The following is a 17,500-nucleotide window of genomic DNA, read 5'->3' as shown; positions in this document are numbered from 1 at the left end:
TTAAAACATCATGAAAATCATCTTCTCTAGTACTTAATCTGGAAACACTGAGCAGCTGTGCTTCAACTATACTAGAGTAAGTATACTGGGGATGCATACTTGATCTTACCAAATAATTATTCTTCCAGTTTTACTTATGGTACATTTGTGTATCAGTCATAGCACAGTGCCCCTTCTAATTATCTGAAAGCTGGCAAGTTCTTGATTTCCTTTCCATAACATGTGTGTGTGTGTGTATATGTATGTATGTATGTATATATATATATATATATCTTATCAACAAAACGCCGATAAACTGCGAGTAGGGATTGTTATTAAGCACAAAATCATGTTCCCAGTTTGCCATTACAAGATTAGCATAACTATTGGTGCATGAGATGCCCATCGCTATACCCTGTTGCTGCCAGTACAAATTGCCTTCAACACATTGTGTTCAAGTACTAGACTTAAAAAGCACATATTACATAAATTTGATTGATACTAATATCAGCTTCTCCGTAAGAATTCTCTAATGGCTTTTAACTCAGCCGTTCGGGGTAGCCGTTAAAAGGCTAACAACATCCATAGTCACTAACAGAAGCCTGTTCGTATTTTGTTATTGATTGATAAAGGCATTAAGAGATGCTAAAAAAATGTCTAGTTATCTGTGATAATCCCTGGTGCTTTAACCAGAAAACCTTTCAACTGATGCTCAATATAAATAGAAGCTGGCTCTGTAATCCATCCATTGCCTGCCACAATAAGACCCATAGGTGGATTATTCTCATTTTTATGCTGCTTAAGCAGACCATTAAGTATTGGGATGGTCGGATGCTTTACTCATAAACAGTTTCTGTTTATACTATTAAAGTTTTACATGCACTTCAGCAACTGTTGACCTTTGTGATTGAGTTGTTTGGCCAACACCCCTTTGTTTGGTGTGTGTATATATTTATATCTGTATATATTATGTACATATTGTATGTGTGGGTATGTATATGTGTGTTTGTGTGATATATATATAGATATATATATGTGTGTGTGTGTGCGCGCACATGTATGTATGTGTGTGTATATATATATATATATATATGTATATATATGTATATATGTGTGTATATATATATATATATATATATATATATATGTATATGTGTATATATATATATATATCTATATATATATATATATATATATATATATATATATATATATATATATATATATATATATATACATACACACACACACACACACACACACATAAGTGATCAAACACAACTACTTGATCACTAACCAATCGAAGAAAAACAGGAAAAGGATTTTACAATGGGGCAAGTCACCTGCACCCCAACACCCCCCTGATAATTGTAGATAATGTACAACTCTGAGACTGCACTACAGTGGGAAAAGGGTAAATTCTTCTATCCCTGCTGTACTGCAGTCTTACACAGAAAAAAAAAACGAGTAATGTGTGATCAGTTAAGTTGATGAGCTGTACTGGCGATTTTTTATGTTCAACAAAGGTAACTGTTTACAACATTTTTATACATCGAAATAAAGAGAAGTTTTGTCTGTGTGTGTATGCATACATCATTTTTTATTTTTATATATATATATATATATATATATATATATATATATATATATATATATATAAAATTATCTTTCAGATTTACACCAATTCAGTGTTTTTATTTATATATATATATATATATATATATATATATATATATATATATATATATATATATATATATAAATATAACACACACGTGTGTGTATTTCTGTAAATGCATATGTTTGAGTTCACATGAACTTGAATTGAATGAACTGCTCACAGCTGAAATGCTCATTTGTAATCTCCTGAGCAGTAGTTAAAGGAAGTATTTGGAAAGGGATTGGGTTCATATGTTAGTATTAGGTTAGATGTTGTTGTGGGCACTTTTAAGCCTAGTCATTTTTTTTTTCAGTGAGAATCAAACCTTGTACTTGCCAGTGAGGGAAACGCCTTAACCATAATGCCAATCCCCAACTTGTTATACTAACCCGTAGGCTTATTGGAATGAAAAATCTCCTTGCCAGTGTGATATAATAAATAAGGTCTTGATTAAAAGGGAAAATAGTTGATCCACTAGCTTATATGTTTAGAAAAGTCATGAGAAGTCCCTGAGAATTGTAGAAGAGCCGTAATTCCAGCAGGTAATGGTGTTGCTTGTAAGACCAGGTAAAACATGAAGACAGATTTTACAGGGAACTTAGTATTATACGTGTCACCTGGAGACTTGAACAAGATAGAAGTCTGGGATATGTATCAGCTTTCCTCTGTCAGAGATAAATCATATTTAACAGTCCTAGTAAAATATAACCACCACAAACTGAAGAACAACAAAAAAAGGAGGTGAAGACTTTGGAGCATAAGTCCAAAAAAATCACTTTATTAAAGCGCTTATGTCATTGGTGCACCAGGAGTTCTCCAGAACAACTCTTCACAACAACTACACACTTTTATGTAGTAATCAGTTAATTAACCAGTCCCATGTATTTTATGTATGCAGTGGTTATTTATACTCAACAATTTGTTGTAACATCTGATCTGAAGTAGTTAACTTCATTTGATCATCAACCTGTGGGTTCCGGATCCGATACGGATCCGAGCTGGCAGCTTACCAAGCTAAAGATCCGAGCTCCAAGCTCCTCCCCCTTACCCATACTAAACTGCAACCTCCTTCCAATCCCCAGATCTCATTTGCCGCAGCTTCACCAGCAAGAGATTTCTGAGCTCAAGGTGGGTTACTTAGATTTCATCTAGCTTTCTGTCTGTGTGCGCCCTTTTTCAGTGCTAAACAGTTTTATAACCCTACCCTTATTCTCCCCGGGTTTTTGCGTCTAGATATTAGTGATCGTAGTAGTGTAGAAAGTTGCTAAACGGTTGTGTAGGCCTCCTCTTCCCACCCTTAGCGTGTGTGTGTGCTTCTGACTTAGCTTGTCTAAGCAGGAATGTTGGAAAGTCAGAAACCGACTTTCTCTAAGTGCACAGAGGGTGGCCATAAACTGTCGCCAGCCGATGACCACACTCTGTGTAGTTTGTTTGAGGGTGCCTCACCTAACATCGGGCTGCAAAATTTGTGTGGCCTTTAACCCCCTGGCCCTGTGGGATCGCAGGACCAAGCTGATTTTTGCAGGTCTTTTACCCACAGAGTCAGCTACTTCTTCTGCGGCTACTTCAGTCACGGCTGTGACTGTTCAGCTTTCTGGCCCGCCTCCCCTGTGCGGGACTCACACTTCCACCTCTAAACAGGGAGAGAGAGAGAGGCCAAGAAAGACAAACCTAGGGAGACGGGGAGAGAGAGAGGCTAAGGAAGACAAACCTAGGGAGAAAGAGAGACAAACCTAGGGAGAAAGAGAGAGAGATAGAGACAGGGAGAGGGGTCGCAAATGGCAAGCCGACTCAGATCTGTCAGCCCTCCCGCTAAGGTGTTATTGTCTCCAGAAAATAGTGCAAGGTCGTCTTCCCCTCAGCTCTGTTCTCTATGATTCTCCCCGGAGCTGGAGGAGGAGGCTTGGCCCACTTCCAGGTTGTCCTCGCATCAGCCCTCCCGGCCGGTGTCTGTGGCGACCTTGAGGTCTACTAGGAGCCTCTCTGAAGCTGTTATGGACCGGATGATGAGAAGGTTCCTGCAAACTCAATTGCAGATGGGAGTGTTGCAGGCATCCCCCCAGCTGGAGCGGGGGAGTTCGGCCCCGACATTTGCCCCGATAGCTCCTTCACCAATCCACCTTCAGGTTTCGGAGTCTATGGATCCAAGGAGCCCCAGAGTCAGAGGGTCAAACATGTCTAAGAAATTAAACAGTATGGTACCCCATCAGATAAGACATAGCATTAAAATCTGTTGTTAGTCATCCTAAAGGTTCCACCCAGACCATCAAGGATTTGGAACTTATTCGAGGTTCTATTTCATGCCAAAGAAAAATGAGAGCCGCACGCCGAGCTTGTACATAAACCACTTGAACCTGTTTGTCAAACATTCGAAATCCAAATGGTCATGGTTTGGTCCATTTTTCCACTATTGCAGAAGGACAACTGGATTTGCTCGATAGATGTCCAGGATGTATACTGTGACATCAAAATGGATAAATGGTCCTGGAGGTTTCTTTGCTTCCAGCTGGAAGCCAGTCATTTTCAATTCAGAGCAATTCCCGTTGATGTCACCACTCACTCGAGATTGCCAGGATTCCAGGTGTTTCCCTACCTCAACAACTGGCTCCTCACTGTCCCCAGCAAGCATCTGTTGATCTGCACCAGAGATTACTTGTTCAACCTCTGCTCAGCTCTGGGCATTACAGTGTATTACTTCAAGTTACAACTTTGTCCTGCACAAGTCTTGGATTTCATCTGCACTCACTTAGAAACTGTCTCCCAGATAGCAAAACTACCACAAGTGAGACTGTCCACTCTGCAAAATCAAGTCTTGAAATTTGTCTCATCAGACTTCCCAAGCCAGACTTTTATAGCTCCTGTAATCAATGGCTGCCTCAATTATTGTTGTCACACTGGCGAGGTTAAACATGAGAATACTTCAGTGGACATTAGAGGTACAGTTGTCAATGAGGTGACGACCCATAAATTTTTCCATATGGATCACCAGTAGTAGCAGCAGCAACATGCATCATGGCGGATCTGGTGGTGGTGAATTTGGAGTTGGAGGGCTGTATCTATTCAGTGTCCTTTTAATGAATTCAAAAGACATTTTCAAGCTACATATTATTTCATATGTTCAGCACTATTTTCATGAGATGGCAAAATGTCATAACTTTTTCCAAGGTTTATTTTTAGGTGAAAATCCTTCTGAGCTAAACAGCTTAAATTTTTAAGTGGATCGCATAAAAGTCGACATGGTAGGCAGTAAAGAATTTCTTTTGATGCACTCCATGTTGGCCATTCTCTTGGAAAATGTTCACTTCTATTATCTTTCATTTTTTTATATAAAAGAAACTCTTGAAATTCTCTACCATTAACATCCTTTGGCAATTTCTTATATATCTTTTGGAATTCTTGAAAGGTGGTGAGTTGTACTACATCTTGTCACAGGGTATTTGAAATTACTCGAGGCCACATACCAGGATCATCGTATTTTGCATCAGGATTTTCGAAATGATGTGTAACTGAAGTATCGACTGTATCATGTTCTTTCACAGTTCATCTTGAGGTTTCTCATTTCCTTGTTCGACTGTTGCAACAGTGGCAGTCGCTTCCTCTTCTACTGATTTTTGAATTTCTGAATTCTCATAATCACTGTCTTCATGATTAGTACTATGCGTTATGCGCTAAATTCTTTTCGTCACCATATTTAAAGAATTTAAGATCAAGATTCTAGATTCCCATGCTCCAATACGGTCCATTAGAACTAAAACCAAAACCGCACCATGGCTCTCTAAGGAAACAAAATCCAAAATCCTATCTAGAAACAAGATGTGGGTCACATGGCGTACCTCTAAAGACCCACACTCCCACCAAACCTTCCGGCAACTTAGAAATGAAACTAAAAGAATGATCTTAAATGATAAAAAAAACTTCTTCCTCCACCTCCAACACAAACACCTTAATAATCCACAAAAATTCTGGGCAGGCTTAAACAAGCTCCTGCACCCAGGCCAGGCAACCACCCCCACTCCAACAACTTGCAAACAACAGTGCCCTGTAAACATTGCTAACACATTCAATAGTTTCTTCACAGAAACTATACAGTCCCTGGCCACACAATTCAAACAAACAACCAGCCCACTCCACTACCCATGCCAGCAGAATACTACAACTACATCAGATCATCTATTTACCTTCGATCCAGTACCCATATCCTCTATAACATCTCTTCTTAAACTAAAACCCACTAAGCTAGCAGCTGACCTTCTCCCAGCTGAGTTTCTGCAAAAAGCAGCTGAGGCAATTTCCTATCCCGTCTCCATAATCATAAACCGTACCTTGTCAGAAGCCTTCATCTCCTCCATATGGAAAATGTCCCACATTATTCCTCTCCATAAAGGTGGTAGCTCACTAGAGCTAACCAACTACAGACCTATAGCTATACTCTCACCCCTGGCCAAAATTATGGAAAAGTGTGTCCACAAACAACTGATGGAACACCTCACCAAAAATAAAATTCTAGCCAACTCCCAACATGGCTTCAGGCCAAATCACAGTACCACATCAGCCGTACTATCCTTTTCTAATACCATCAATAACTTCAGAAACAATAGTAAACTATCATCTGCTCTTTTCTTAGACCTCTCCAAGGCCTTTGATATGGTGAACCACATTCAACTCCTCCATACATTAAAAAAACTATCGCTCAGCAATTCCACGCTGAAATGGTTCCAATCCTACCTGTCCAATAGGCAACAGGCTGTTCTATGGCAGGACAAATTATCCACATGCCTACCTGTTACACTTGGAGTTCCCCAAGGATCTATTCTTGGCCCTCTTCTCTTCACCATCTTTGTTAATGACCTGCCCACAATCACCCCCCATGCCACATGCATTCAATATGCAGATGATTCGGCTATCATCAGCACTGCCTCCAACCTTGCAGACCTCACTGCTTCAACCCAAAACACCTTCAACCTAATAGAAAAATGGTTCTCAAGTCATCAACTAGTTCTCAACCCCAACAAAACAAAACTACTTACTTTCTCACCCACTAACAAGACTCTTCCCCCCACCTTCTCTATTACATCCTCCAATGGAATCGCTATATCACCAGAAGCTCACACAAAGCTATTAGGTGTTACCATTGATAACTCCCTTAAATTTGACACCTATTTCAATCTAACCATCAAAACAGTCAATAAATCAAAACAGTCAATAAAAAGCTTGGCTCTCTCTATAAAGTAAAACACTTTCTCATTCCTCACGCTAAAATTACAATTGCCAGCACACACCTACTATCAACTCTTTTCTATGCCTCCCCCCTTTTTACAAACCTAAACAAGACAACCCTTAAACTTGCTTCTTGTTGCAATCACATAGCTAGATTTGCCACAAATTCCACCTTTAGAACGCACCACTGCACTAACTTGAAGCAACTAGGGTGGTTAGAGTTTTCCAGCCAACTCCATTTCAACCAACTCAAAACGGCTCACCAGATACTGTATCACCCAGAGAAAACACCAGCTCTGAAAAACATCATTCACCCCTATATTAACCTGCAATCTTTACGCTCCTCTAATAAGATCTTAGCTCAAACTACCAAAGCCAATAATTCTGCTGGGGATTCTCTATTCTCAAACTTTGTAGGTAAAATGTGAAACTCCCTACCGACCATGCTCACCTCAGAACCTTCACTCCTGCAATTCAAAAAAAAGCTTAAACCCCATCTCAATACTCTCTGGCAATGTCCATGTTCCAAACCTGATTAACCACTATCATTTACCCTTCTCTTACCTCACTATCCTTAACCGCTTTTAACAAGGCGCCTTTGTAACTGACCTATGTTTTTTTTTATATGCTGCTGTTATTTTTTTCCCAAGATGTGATGTATCTTTATATTGTATTTAGAACTCAACTATATTCCTTTTTTGCATTAACAATGTTCATATGTCTGTTATGTACCTGGAGCTTTTCTCCCTGGGCCTCCGCTGAAAATGGACATGTATCCAGTCGGACTCTCCCGGTTAACAAATGTAAAATAAAATAAAATAAATAAATAAATTTTGTTATCGATTGACAACCACGTGATGCTTTTGCTTCTTTTTCTTATTTAAGTTTCCTTTTCTGAGTGCCAGACTTGTGTTTATAATTTGAAGCAGACATGGCATGGCATTACTTTTACTTATTGTTAATTTCTATAAAAAAATAAATAAATAAAAGCCAAAAATATCTATATAACTTTTTCAAAAATGAACATACCCGTAAAGAACAGGATGGGTGCAAAGCAAAAATGTTTACTTACGATTATGAACATACCTCTCAACCTGAAAACATCAAAAATCTGGACAAATGCCCACGAAAAATAGGTACACATCTGTACACGAATTAACAAAATCTGTATACCTAATGTAACCCCACCCATTCCAATAGAATTGTGGGAACCCAACTTTCAAACGTAAACTGAAGAACAGACAACCAAAATATGGCCCCAGAGTCCCCCTGCAGCCATTCCAATGTCCCATTACTTGGCTATTTCACGCCATTTACTATAAACACTGGAATGTGCATACTGCTTTACTTCTACAATGATTATTTGGATTTCATTTAAAACTTATTTTACATTTTATAGTATAAACACTAATAGACATCTGCTAAACAAAGCAATACAGTCTCAGAATGAAAATAGACTTTGCATTAAAACTTCTCTGCCCTTGAAACTCACATTCATTGAAACCCAGACACTAATGCTTAAATAAAATAGCTGCCGCCATAACCACTCTGGTTACTGAGTGTAACATTTGAATTAGAAAGCTGCGGATCTGTTGCCAATAATGAACCACACACACCGTGCGAGTTGCATGCTTAAATATTATAGCTGCTCTCATACCTCTCAACTGTACAGATTTTTGCAGAATGTCCAGATTTCTGTCTAATATTTTTGGTCAATTTTTCATAAAATTGTGGTTTTATAGCAAATCCTTGGCAAATCACTGAAGATTTAAGCCAGAAAATGTCAAACATTTGAGTTTCAGACTTCATATCCTTCAGAAAATTAATATTAAAGCACATCCTGTTGCTCTATCTACTTTCTAGGTTTGTAAGTACAATATTCAAAAATTGTGCCTATCTTTGGGCCTTTGCCCCCTCCCCTATTTATGGCTTTGTCCAGATTTCTTACTCTAGGAGGTTGAGAGGTATGCTACTGTCATAACCACTCTGCTTACCAAGTGTAACACTTGAATTAGAAAGCTGCAGCTTCTCACACACACACACACACACACACACACACACACACACACACACACACACACACACTAATGCTTAAATAAAATAGCTGCGGCCATAACCCGACCAGTGCGCAGTCGCAGACAGCCATATCTTGCACAAGAATCTACACATCCAAAGACCAGAAATTCAAAGCATGGCTATTTATGTTTTCACACTTAACAGTTACAAAAGAAGATTCATGGGTTCTGCAACACATGCCTTCAAAATAAGTAATCCATTATCTCGACATAAGCTAGTAATAGTCATTACTCAAAGTAGCTGTTCATATACTTTTAACAGCCGAGTATTCGGGTTAAAAAAAGTTATTTGTTTTGACTCAAAATAACTGGTAGTCTTCCAAAAAAAGAATAACATGAAAATGCAGTTCAGTTAAATCAAACTTCCAGTGCGAAGATGACATATTTTGTCATATATATCCTACTGGACATTAGAATAAAACAATACAGAGGCAGACAAAGTCATATTGCTTCATCAACATAAATACAAACAAGTGCCTAATTTCAGTGGAGGCACAATTCACTGATTTATTCCTACTATGAAATAAACTATACTCTCTAGTACTGACTACATTGAGGTGTGTACATTATTTTCTTACCTGTTAAATCCAGTAATGTGCTTCACAGCGCTATCAGCTACTCAGTGCTCTGGCTTCTGACTCGTCTGTCCCGTCCCTCTCTCTTTAGACCCTATCTCATTCTCTATTTTGTTGCAGGCTTGCAAAGTAAACTCAGCCCAGACCAGCCCTGAGCCAAATTCCGATAGGCTGGCAGACTGCTCATGAAGCCGACATCACTGCGCATGCCTCTGCACGATAATGTCAGTTTGAAAAAAAAAAAAAAGCCAGGAAAAAAAATTAAAAAAAAAGCTGGGAAATTCAGAAATTAAGGGGTGCCACTCGGGAATCGTGGAGGTGGCACCCTATTATTTGGACCTCAATCTCGCTTGAATTATTTTTCTTTGTAGTCTGTTTTGTGTGCCATGTTATGTGTTGTGAAATGAGAAAGCTGTTAGAAGCATAATCATTATACTACAAGATCACAGAGCATTTGAATGCATTTTTTAAGCTTTTAGAGATGCTTGGAGGGTATTCAAAGCCTTACATCTGGACTTTATCATTCCCTGTACTTGTTGTCATTGTATTAGTATGTTTCTCAGAATTAATGTTTTAGGAAGACTGAGGTATACAGCATTATTTTTTATCATATCTGAATTTTAGGAACTGTGGCATTAGGTCCTGTACTCTGATACCAGTACTGAGGAATCTGTAGATGTGCTGTGTGAACCTACTTCATAACACATCTAACAATTTCTGAGAATATAAAACAGGTGACTGCATTTAAGAAAAGCCATAGAGAGACACTATGATCTATAATTCAGTGAAGCATAAAATATTTCAGAACACACAAGCAATGTATGAAACCATATAAATGCATTAAGTAATGCAGAAACCTGGGGAAACCAGTTAGTATAAAGAGTAAAAGGCTGCACTGTGGTAACTGCTATAGTAAGATGTTTGGTAACCTCTGGTAACACTATCAGCTCATCAGCAGACCACATTAATGCTGGTTTAATGAGTTTACCATTTTAATTGATCAGTTAATAAACACTGTAACCCAATTAGATGTTTATGTTTGCAGAACAGCACACTGTTAATAATAAAACTGAAGCCATTAATGTGTATTTTTTTGCAAAATTTGCCCAGCACTCCTCACATAGAGGAATAAAGATCTGCCTGTGACTCTGGCAAACTGAGTTTGATTAGTGACTTGAGCACCTGCTGGAGCTGGCCAGGTGGAATTAGCCTAGCCTCTTCTGGAGGGGGTGGAATTAACCTTGCCTCTTCTGGAGGGGGAGAGAGAGGAGTATGCAGGAGACACAACAGTTCACAAGCCCTGATGGTGATATCAGTGCTGTAACAAGGACAGCTGTTATAGAGGTAGGTGAGCAAGAGGGGCACACCTCTCCCTTGCCTGAATCCTCAAAGCTGGTAAAAAACGATAGATTTGGTACGGTTGAGAGGTCTGCTTACGAATCGGCACGATTCCAGTTAAAATCGAATCTTTTTTGCATAGAACACACAAAGTAGACAACATGAGCATAAACATTAGATACGGCTCAACCACATTGTTTTTTTTGTGTGTGTGTAAAACACGTGGACATACGCTGCAAAGGGGATAAAAGTATATCACATGCTCATACACGATACCAATGCATGTTAGAAATATCCCCGAACACCCAACTGGATCACGCCACCCGCTCTGCCGCATTGATGATAATTGAATTGTGAATTTTGAAAAGGGCACATCTCCACAATTGAAAAAATATGCATATGGGCCCTTTTTGAAATTTACGATTCAATTGTATGAATTAAAGTATAAATTTTCAGTGGTCAAGAAATTTCAAAAAGGTTTTAAATATTTTTATCTTTTGACCGATCACACCAGGCCCCCCCTTATCTCGGGCTCCAAGCTACAGCCCTGTCAGCCCCCCCCTCCCGTGTGGGGGCCATGTCCAAGCATGCACCACAGACATCTTGGGGACTGCCCTTTGTTCTAACCTTACCAAAGCCATGGTGACTGTGGATGCTTCCCTTTGGGGTCACTACTTTGGGAAGACTGTTCAGAGCATGTGGTGTACCTCTGAGGGAAATGAGAGCAGTCCTGCTAACATTGCAGGAATTCCAGGACGTTCACCCTTTCTGGGTAATTGCTATATAGACAGACAAGATATCCGTGGTTTGATAACTACACAGCACAAAATCTTTTAGCACAAAAGCTAAGGCACCAGAAAGTATAAAAGATTGTTGCCAATATTAGGAAGCCTGTAACAAGGAAAATAACCAAAGATCCTGTAGAAGTATTAGAAATATTTCAGAAATTTATGGAAATCTGTGTAAAGTAGATAAATGTGGAAATAATGAAAATGTGTAAATGGAAATATTTGTGGAAGAGTTAAGTATACCAAGGTTAGAGGTAGAATGAGGCTCAATTATAAACAGGAGAAGATGAAATAAAAAATTATGTATAACCAGTCTCCAGGAATAGGTGGTATTCCTGTTGAAGTTTGGAAGCTAGAAAAGAAGACGGTGATAAAGATGTGGAAGGTTTTATTTAACAGTATTTTAAAAGGAAGAGAAGCACCAACATCTTGGAAGAAAGTTGTGGTGGCTGTAATACGTAAAGATGGTAAAGAACCATCAGGTCCAGCTTTTTATAGGCCCATTTCAGTTCTAAACTATGATTATAAAGTGTTTGTCTGTAATGGCTAACAGAATGGCAAAGGCGGCGTAGTCAAAATTAATAGATATGGATCAGTGTGGTTTTGTGAAGGGGAGGCAAACATTTAAACATATTAATAGAACAGTGGTGATCCAGTGGGAAGCAGAATGTAAGAAAATACCACTGTTGGTAGATTTTGATGCATTGAAAGTATTCAGCAAAGTAAGCTGGGATTTTGAGTGGGACAATGGAAGCATTTACATTCCCTGATGCAATAATAAGGTTAATTAGGATGATGTATGAGGAATCAAAGACGAAAATGTTAACTGTGCGTGTTCCTCTCTAATAAGTTCTGTTTGAACATTGGAACCAGGCAGGGGTGTCCTCTTTCACATTATTTGCATTATATTTGGAACCACTGGCAAAGAAAATAAGTCCGTCAAAAATTCAAGGATATAATTGGTATGGTAATCAAGAAAAGATGGCTTTATTTGCAAATGTTTTTCTGTCCCTGATAAAACCAGGAAAGGACATTTCAGTGATGGGGAACATTCTGAGACAGTTTCAAGTCTTTTCAAGATGCAAAATTAATAAAGACAAAACAAAGACAATAACTGTAAACTATATACCCATATATGAAGTGGCTTGGCATTCCCATATTTATGGGAACATGATAAAATTAAGTACTTCGGAGTATGGATTAAAATGGATTCTGATTTGGCAGCTAAGGATATGTGGGAAGAGACTAAAAAGTTAATTCAAAAACTGAGAAACTGGAAGCTCTGTTATATGGATAACAAGATAAAAGCAGTAAAAATGTTTAGTCCCTTTAGTTTTATACACAGGTCAGGCATATTTTTATCAGCCAGAGGATTAGTGAATAGCAATTAATTAAGAGATGAAGAATTTTATCTGGGAGCAGAAGCGGGCAAGATTCAAGTGGGATAATTTGATCCTTCCAACAGAACAAGATGGTTTGGGATTACCTGATTTGAAGGGATATTTCAGAGCTACCCATCTAAGGCTCCTATACACAGTGCAAGCAAGAGGCTATACTCCGGTGTGGAAAGGGATGATAATGAAACAAGGGGGATGCTCAAGAAATAAGGAGAGACTAGGATTTTGGATGCAGATCCTTAAGGAGAATAACAATAGCCATACAGAATATTATATTTATAAAGTAGCAGAAAGTATTCTAAGAAGAGTGCCTACATGAGAATGGAGAAAGGAGATTCTGCCGACAGGGATAACTGCAATTAGGGGTACAGAGAAGAGGCAAAAGGGGGCTGGATTTTACTGGAGAAAACTGGCAAAGGAGCAAGTAATTAGAGGGAAAGGTAATAGAATGGGAAGAGGCCAAGAATACATTTGGACTGTAGGCTAGAGACTTGCCTTCTCTATCAAGGATTGATATCAGAGTGCAGGCAAAGACAAAAGAATAGGGGGATCCTAAATGAAAGAACGTCACTGATCAATTTTTTAGATGAATTTAGAATACAAGCTGCTGTTTAGAAAGGGGTAATTAGTAGGGCATATAAATGTAGCATATAGGAATACATCAGAAGAGATTAGAAAGGATTGGGAAGAGAGATTAGAGAGGTCACAAAGAAACAATGGGAAGAGATGTGTGGCTCCCAAATATGCAACAGTGTCAATTTAGGATTTTTGCTTGGAAGTGTTTGCATAGGTATTTTTATACCCAAAGTAAACTCTAAAGAATGTTTTGCTCAGGTAGATTGCAAATGTTGAAGGTGTGTTAGAAATGAAAGAGGTAATTGAGAACATATTTTCTGGGAGTGTAGTGAGTTGTCAGACTTAACGAAAAAATCGCAAACCAATTAAATCGGCCAGCACTCCAATGTGAGATGATCAAAACTTTATTAGTAGTTAAAGCAGCCAAGTTAGGTACTAATTAATAGTGCAGTCATAAATTCAAAAATAAGAATCAACAAACTGCTTTGTTCATTATTCCAGATCTTCTGTCTCATCCATCTGGTTTGCCTTACCTGGACATTCAAGCCCTCAAGCTCACTGCATGGTTTCTTCCCTTCCAGTGATGGCTAGGCAGTCCAGGCTGTATTCCCAGGTCCTTCACATTGTTACTTTTTCCCAGAAGACTTCAACCGGGAAGATATATGAGCAAATGGAAAAGCTTTTTGATTTGAGCTCATTAAGACAAATAGATCCATTCTCAGCCCCCATTATGACAGTCTTGGAATTTCTTACTTGGGTTTTTCCTCTGTGGAGCTAGTTACTCTACTGTCAAGGTACAACTAGCAGCAATTTCAAGTTCTCATATTGACAAACATCAGTCCTCATTGGCCTATCTCAAATTATGCAAAGCCTTTCTTAAGGGTACCTTCTTCCTTAAACCTCCTATTAAGGAATCCAATTCCCCCCAGGATCTTAACATACTTTTACAGGCCTTGGTTCAGGCCTCCTTCGAACAAGTAGCCAAAGTGGTTTTAAAATTATCTTGGAAAAGAAGTTTTTCTAGTTACCATTACTTCAGCTAGACAAGTATCTGAATTCCAGGCCCTGTCTTTTCAACTACTGTACCTGATGTTTCATAAAAAGTTTCCTTATGAACCAAACCCTCTTTTTGCCCAAGGTTGCTTCAGAAGCAATGCTTAACCAGACTATTAATTTGCCAGTTTTCTTTTCCAGCAACACTAACAAGGGGGAAGTACATGAAGTGCATACTTCATTCCTTGGATGTACATAGACATGAAATCCATCAGGAAGTCTGACCACCTTTTTATTTCCTTTTCAAAGGCTAAATTGGAAAAGCCAGTGTCAAAAGTTAACTAGCCAGATGGCTCACTGTTGTATTTTGTATGTTTACAAAAATCAGAGTGATACTGACTAGGCCTCCAAGAGCACATTCTACAAGATGTAGTTCCACTTCTTCCGCATTCTTATCTAGAGCTTCAATAGATAATATCTGTGCTGCTGCTGCCACCTAGTCCAGTGCCCATGCATTTGTTGCTCATTATAAATTGGATATTTTCTGCAGGGACAGGGTGGCATTTGGCTCTGCCATTCTCTGAAATATCCTTCCATGATGACTACTCTGGGTTTCAAGCAGCTGGGGACTCAGTCCCATGAGTTGAGGAATGGATGGAAAAGACAACATCAGATACAAAAGTTACGTACTCGCCATAACAATACATATGTGTTGTTTCTGTCCTTCCTCAACTTTCCTCCTTCCATTCCCCGTTCTATATCATGGAAGATATCCATATTTTCTTCTGGTATGATCTGTGGGGTATAACCTTAAGATCATTTCCCTCTTTTTCAGTTTTTTATATATATATATATATATATATATGTGTGTGTATGTATATATATATATATATATATATATATATATAAATAAAATATATATATATTTTTTTAACATGTTTCTATATCACCATCTACATTGTTTTTTTGGCTTTATATGGGATACTACATGTTTAGCCCTTTATGTGGGCTACTGCATGTTTAGTCCTTAACAATTTAGTTCTGAGGGCAAACTCAATCTGAGGTAATGTAAGGTTTGAAGGGTATTATGGGTAAGGAGAGAAGCTTAAGCTTGGAGCCTAAGGTTGGAAGAAGTGTCCATAGTTTGATCTGAGGTCGGATTCGAAACCCATAAGTTGAGGAAAGACAAATTGACAACACAGATCCATTATTATGGTGAGAACATAACTTTTGTATTTTATAATAGATACACAATACCTGGCAAATCATTTTTTAAGGCTGACCAAAAATTGTTAATAAACTTGATTATTTTAAAATAAGGTCAGTTTTAATAAGATGGATATGCTAATGGTTGGAAAAAATGGAATGCCAAGATTGGTTATACTGTAGGAAGAGAATAAGAATTGAAAAGAGGTGGTCCACCACTTTCATTTAGGGCTTTATCTGTTTGTCATTTATGCATAAGATATCAATAAACAACTTGAGGCATTTTTTTGTAAAAATACCCAGCCTTCTAATATGCCTGTAAGTGAATTGACCATCTTCTATTTGCTTTACAGGTTTTCTGTGTGCACACGCTCGCATACAGATATGTAGTAGACTATATCCACTTTAGGGCTGCTTCTCTGCCATTTGCCCATTTCTTGCTAGTATAAGCTTTGGCTCCCCCTGTGACCCTGAGTCAGATAAAGCAGTTAAAATTAAAATGGATGATCTGACAGCTCAGTAGTAAAGTGGTTAGCATTGCTTCCTACAGTATAACCAATCTTGGCTCTTTGTTTTGTTTTGAAACTAAAATATCTTCTGTTAGTTTGCATGTCTGTCTCTGTGGGCTTTTGCAAAGGGTCTGTTTTCTTTTTGTGTCTCAGAGGAATGTGGGTAGGTGAACTGGCACTGCCCAGAAGAATTGATCCTGGGATTGCATAGTCACGTCCTTTAGCATGACTGGTTCCTTTTTATGCTATTGCTTGCTGAGGTAGGCTGAAGTATGCTCTGTCCTTTGATCCTGTGTTAGGTAAAGCTAGAGGTACAATGATTATTCGGATATCGCTGCCATAACTGGAACAAAAGTTATTCTGTAGAAGTCTGCGAAGAAATTCAGTTGTAAATGAAAAGAACTAATTTAACATGAATTAAAATTAAGATTAGACCTCTTAGTTATGGAATAGTTAAGAAAAGGTAAACCATATAAAAGTAAGGAACGGATATACATGTTAATGGTTCAGGATTACTGTCTGTTAACTTTTAATATCTGTATAGGCTCATTATGTAGATTATATTCAACCGTAGTTAGATGGTCCGAGTAACGCATGTTGCATTTCCTTTATTTACCTCATTAGTAAGCTGTCATTTGGAGTGTAAGGTAGTACTCCAAGATCCTTACAGGTAAGATAAGATAGAGTGTAGAGATAAAATGCAGAGTGCATTTTGCAGATTTGGGTTAGAAAATTTTCTGAAAACATTTTGTTTAAAAAATGGCATGCCAGCAAAGAACTTTTCATTTATGAATTGTTTTGATTTGCCTTTCTTCCTCCTGCTACACCATTAAGTGATGCCCTCTGATGATATATTTTTCTTTTATATCATTTAAAGAAAATACCTACTGGTAGATCCTACAGAGCGAGAAGAAAGGGTGAAGGATGGTTTGTTGGTAGTTGCAATGAACAAACACCGTGAGATTTGCATAATTCAGTCAAGTGGAGGAATTATGTTGTTTAAAGATCAGGTAAGCAGATTTCTTTATTTTTGTCTTTCATGAGCCACATTTGTGTGTGTGTGTGTGTGTGTGTGTGTATATATGTATGTATATATATATATGTATATATATTATGTGTGTGTATATATATATATATATATAATGTAGAGAGAGAGAGAGAGATGTGTTAAACATCTGTTAAAGCTG

The 17,500-nt window shown here is 38.2% G+C and overlaps 1 protein-coding gene across 1 annotated transcript in view; it reads left to right on the top strand.

Moving 5' to 3' along the window:
• EXOSC9 (exosome component 9) overlaps positions 1-17,500 on the top strand; it is a 952,766-nt gene that overhangs the window by 548,839 nt on the left and 386,427 nt on the right. The window contains exon 7 of the mRNA XM_044061532.1: positions 17,191-17,323. Coding sequence (XP_043917467.1) covers positions 17,191-17,323 — 133 coding nt within the window. The remainder of the gene's footprint in view (positions 1-17,190; positions 17,324-17,500) is intronic.

Source organism: Protopterus annectens, chromosome 2.part0, assembly GCF_019279795.1.
Source record: "Protopterus annectens isolate FY-2018-M chromosome 2.part0, PAN1.0, whole genome shotgun sequence".
Taxonomy (NCBI): domain Eukaryota; kingdom Metazoa; phylum Chordata; order Ceratodontiformes; family Protopteridae; genus Protopterus; species Protopterus annectens.
This window is presented reverse-complemented; position numbering and strand designations above follow the sequence as displayed.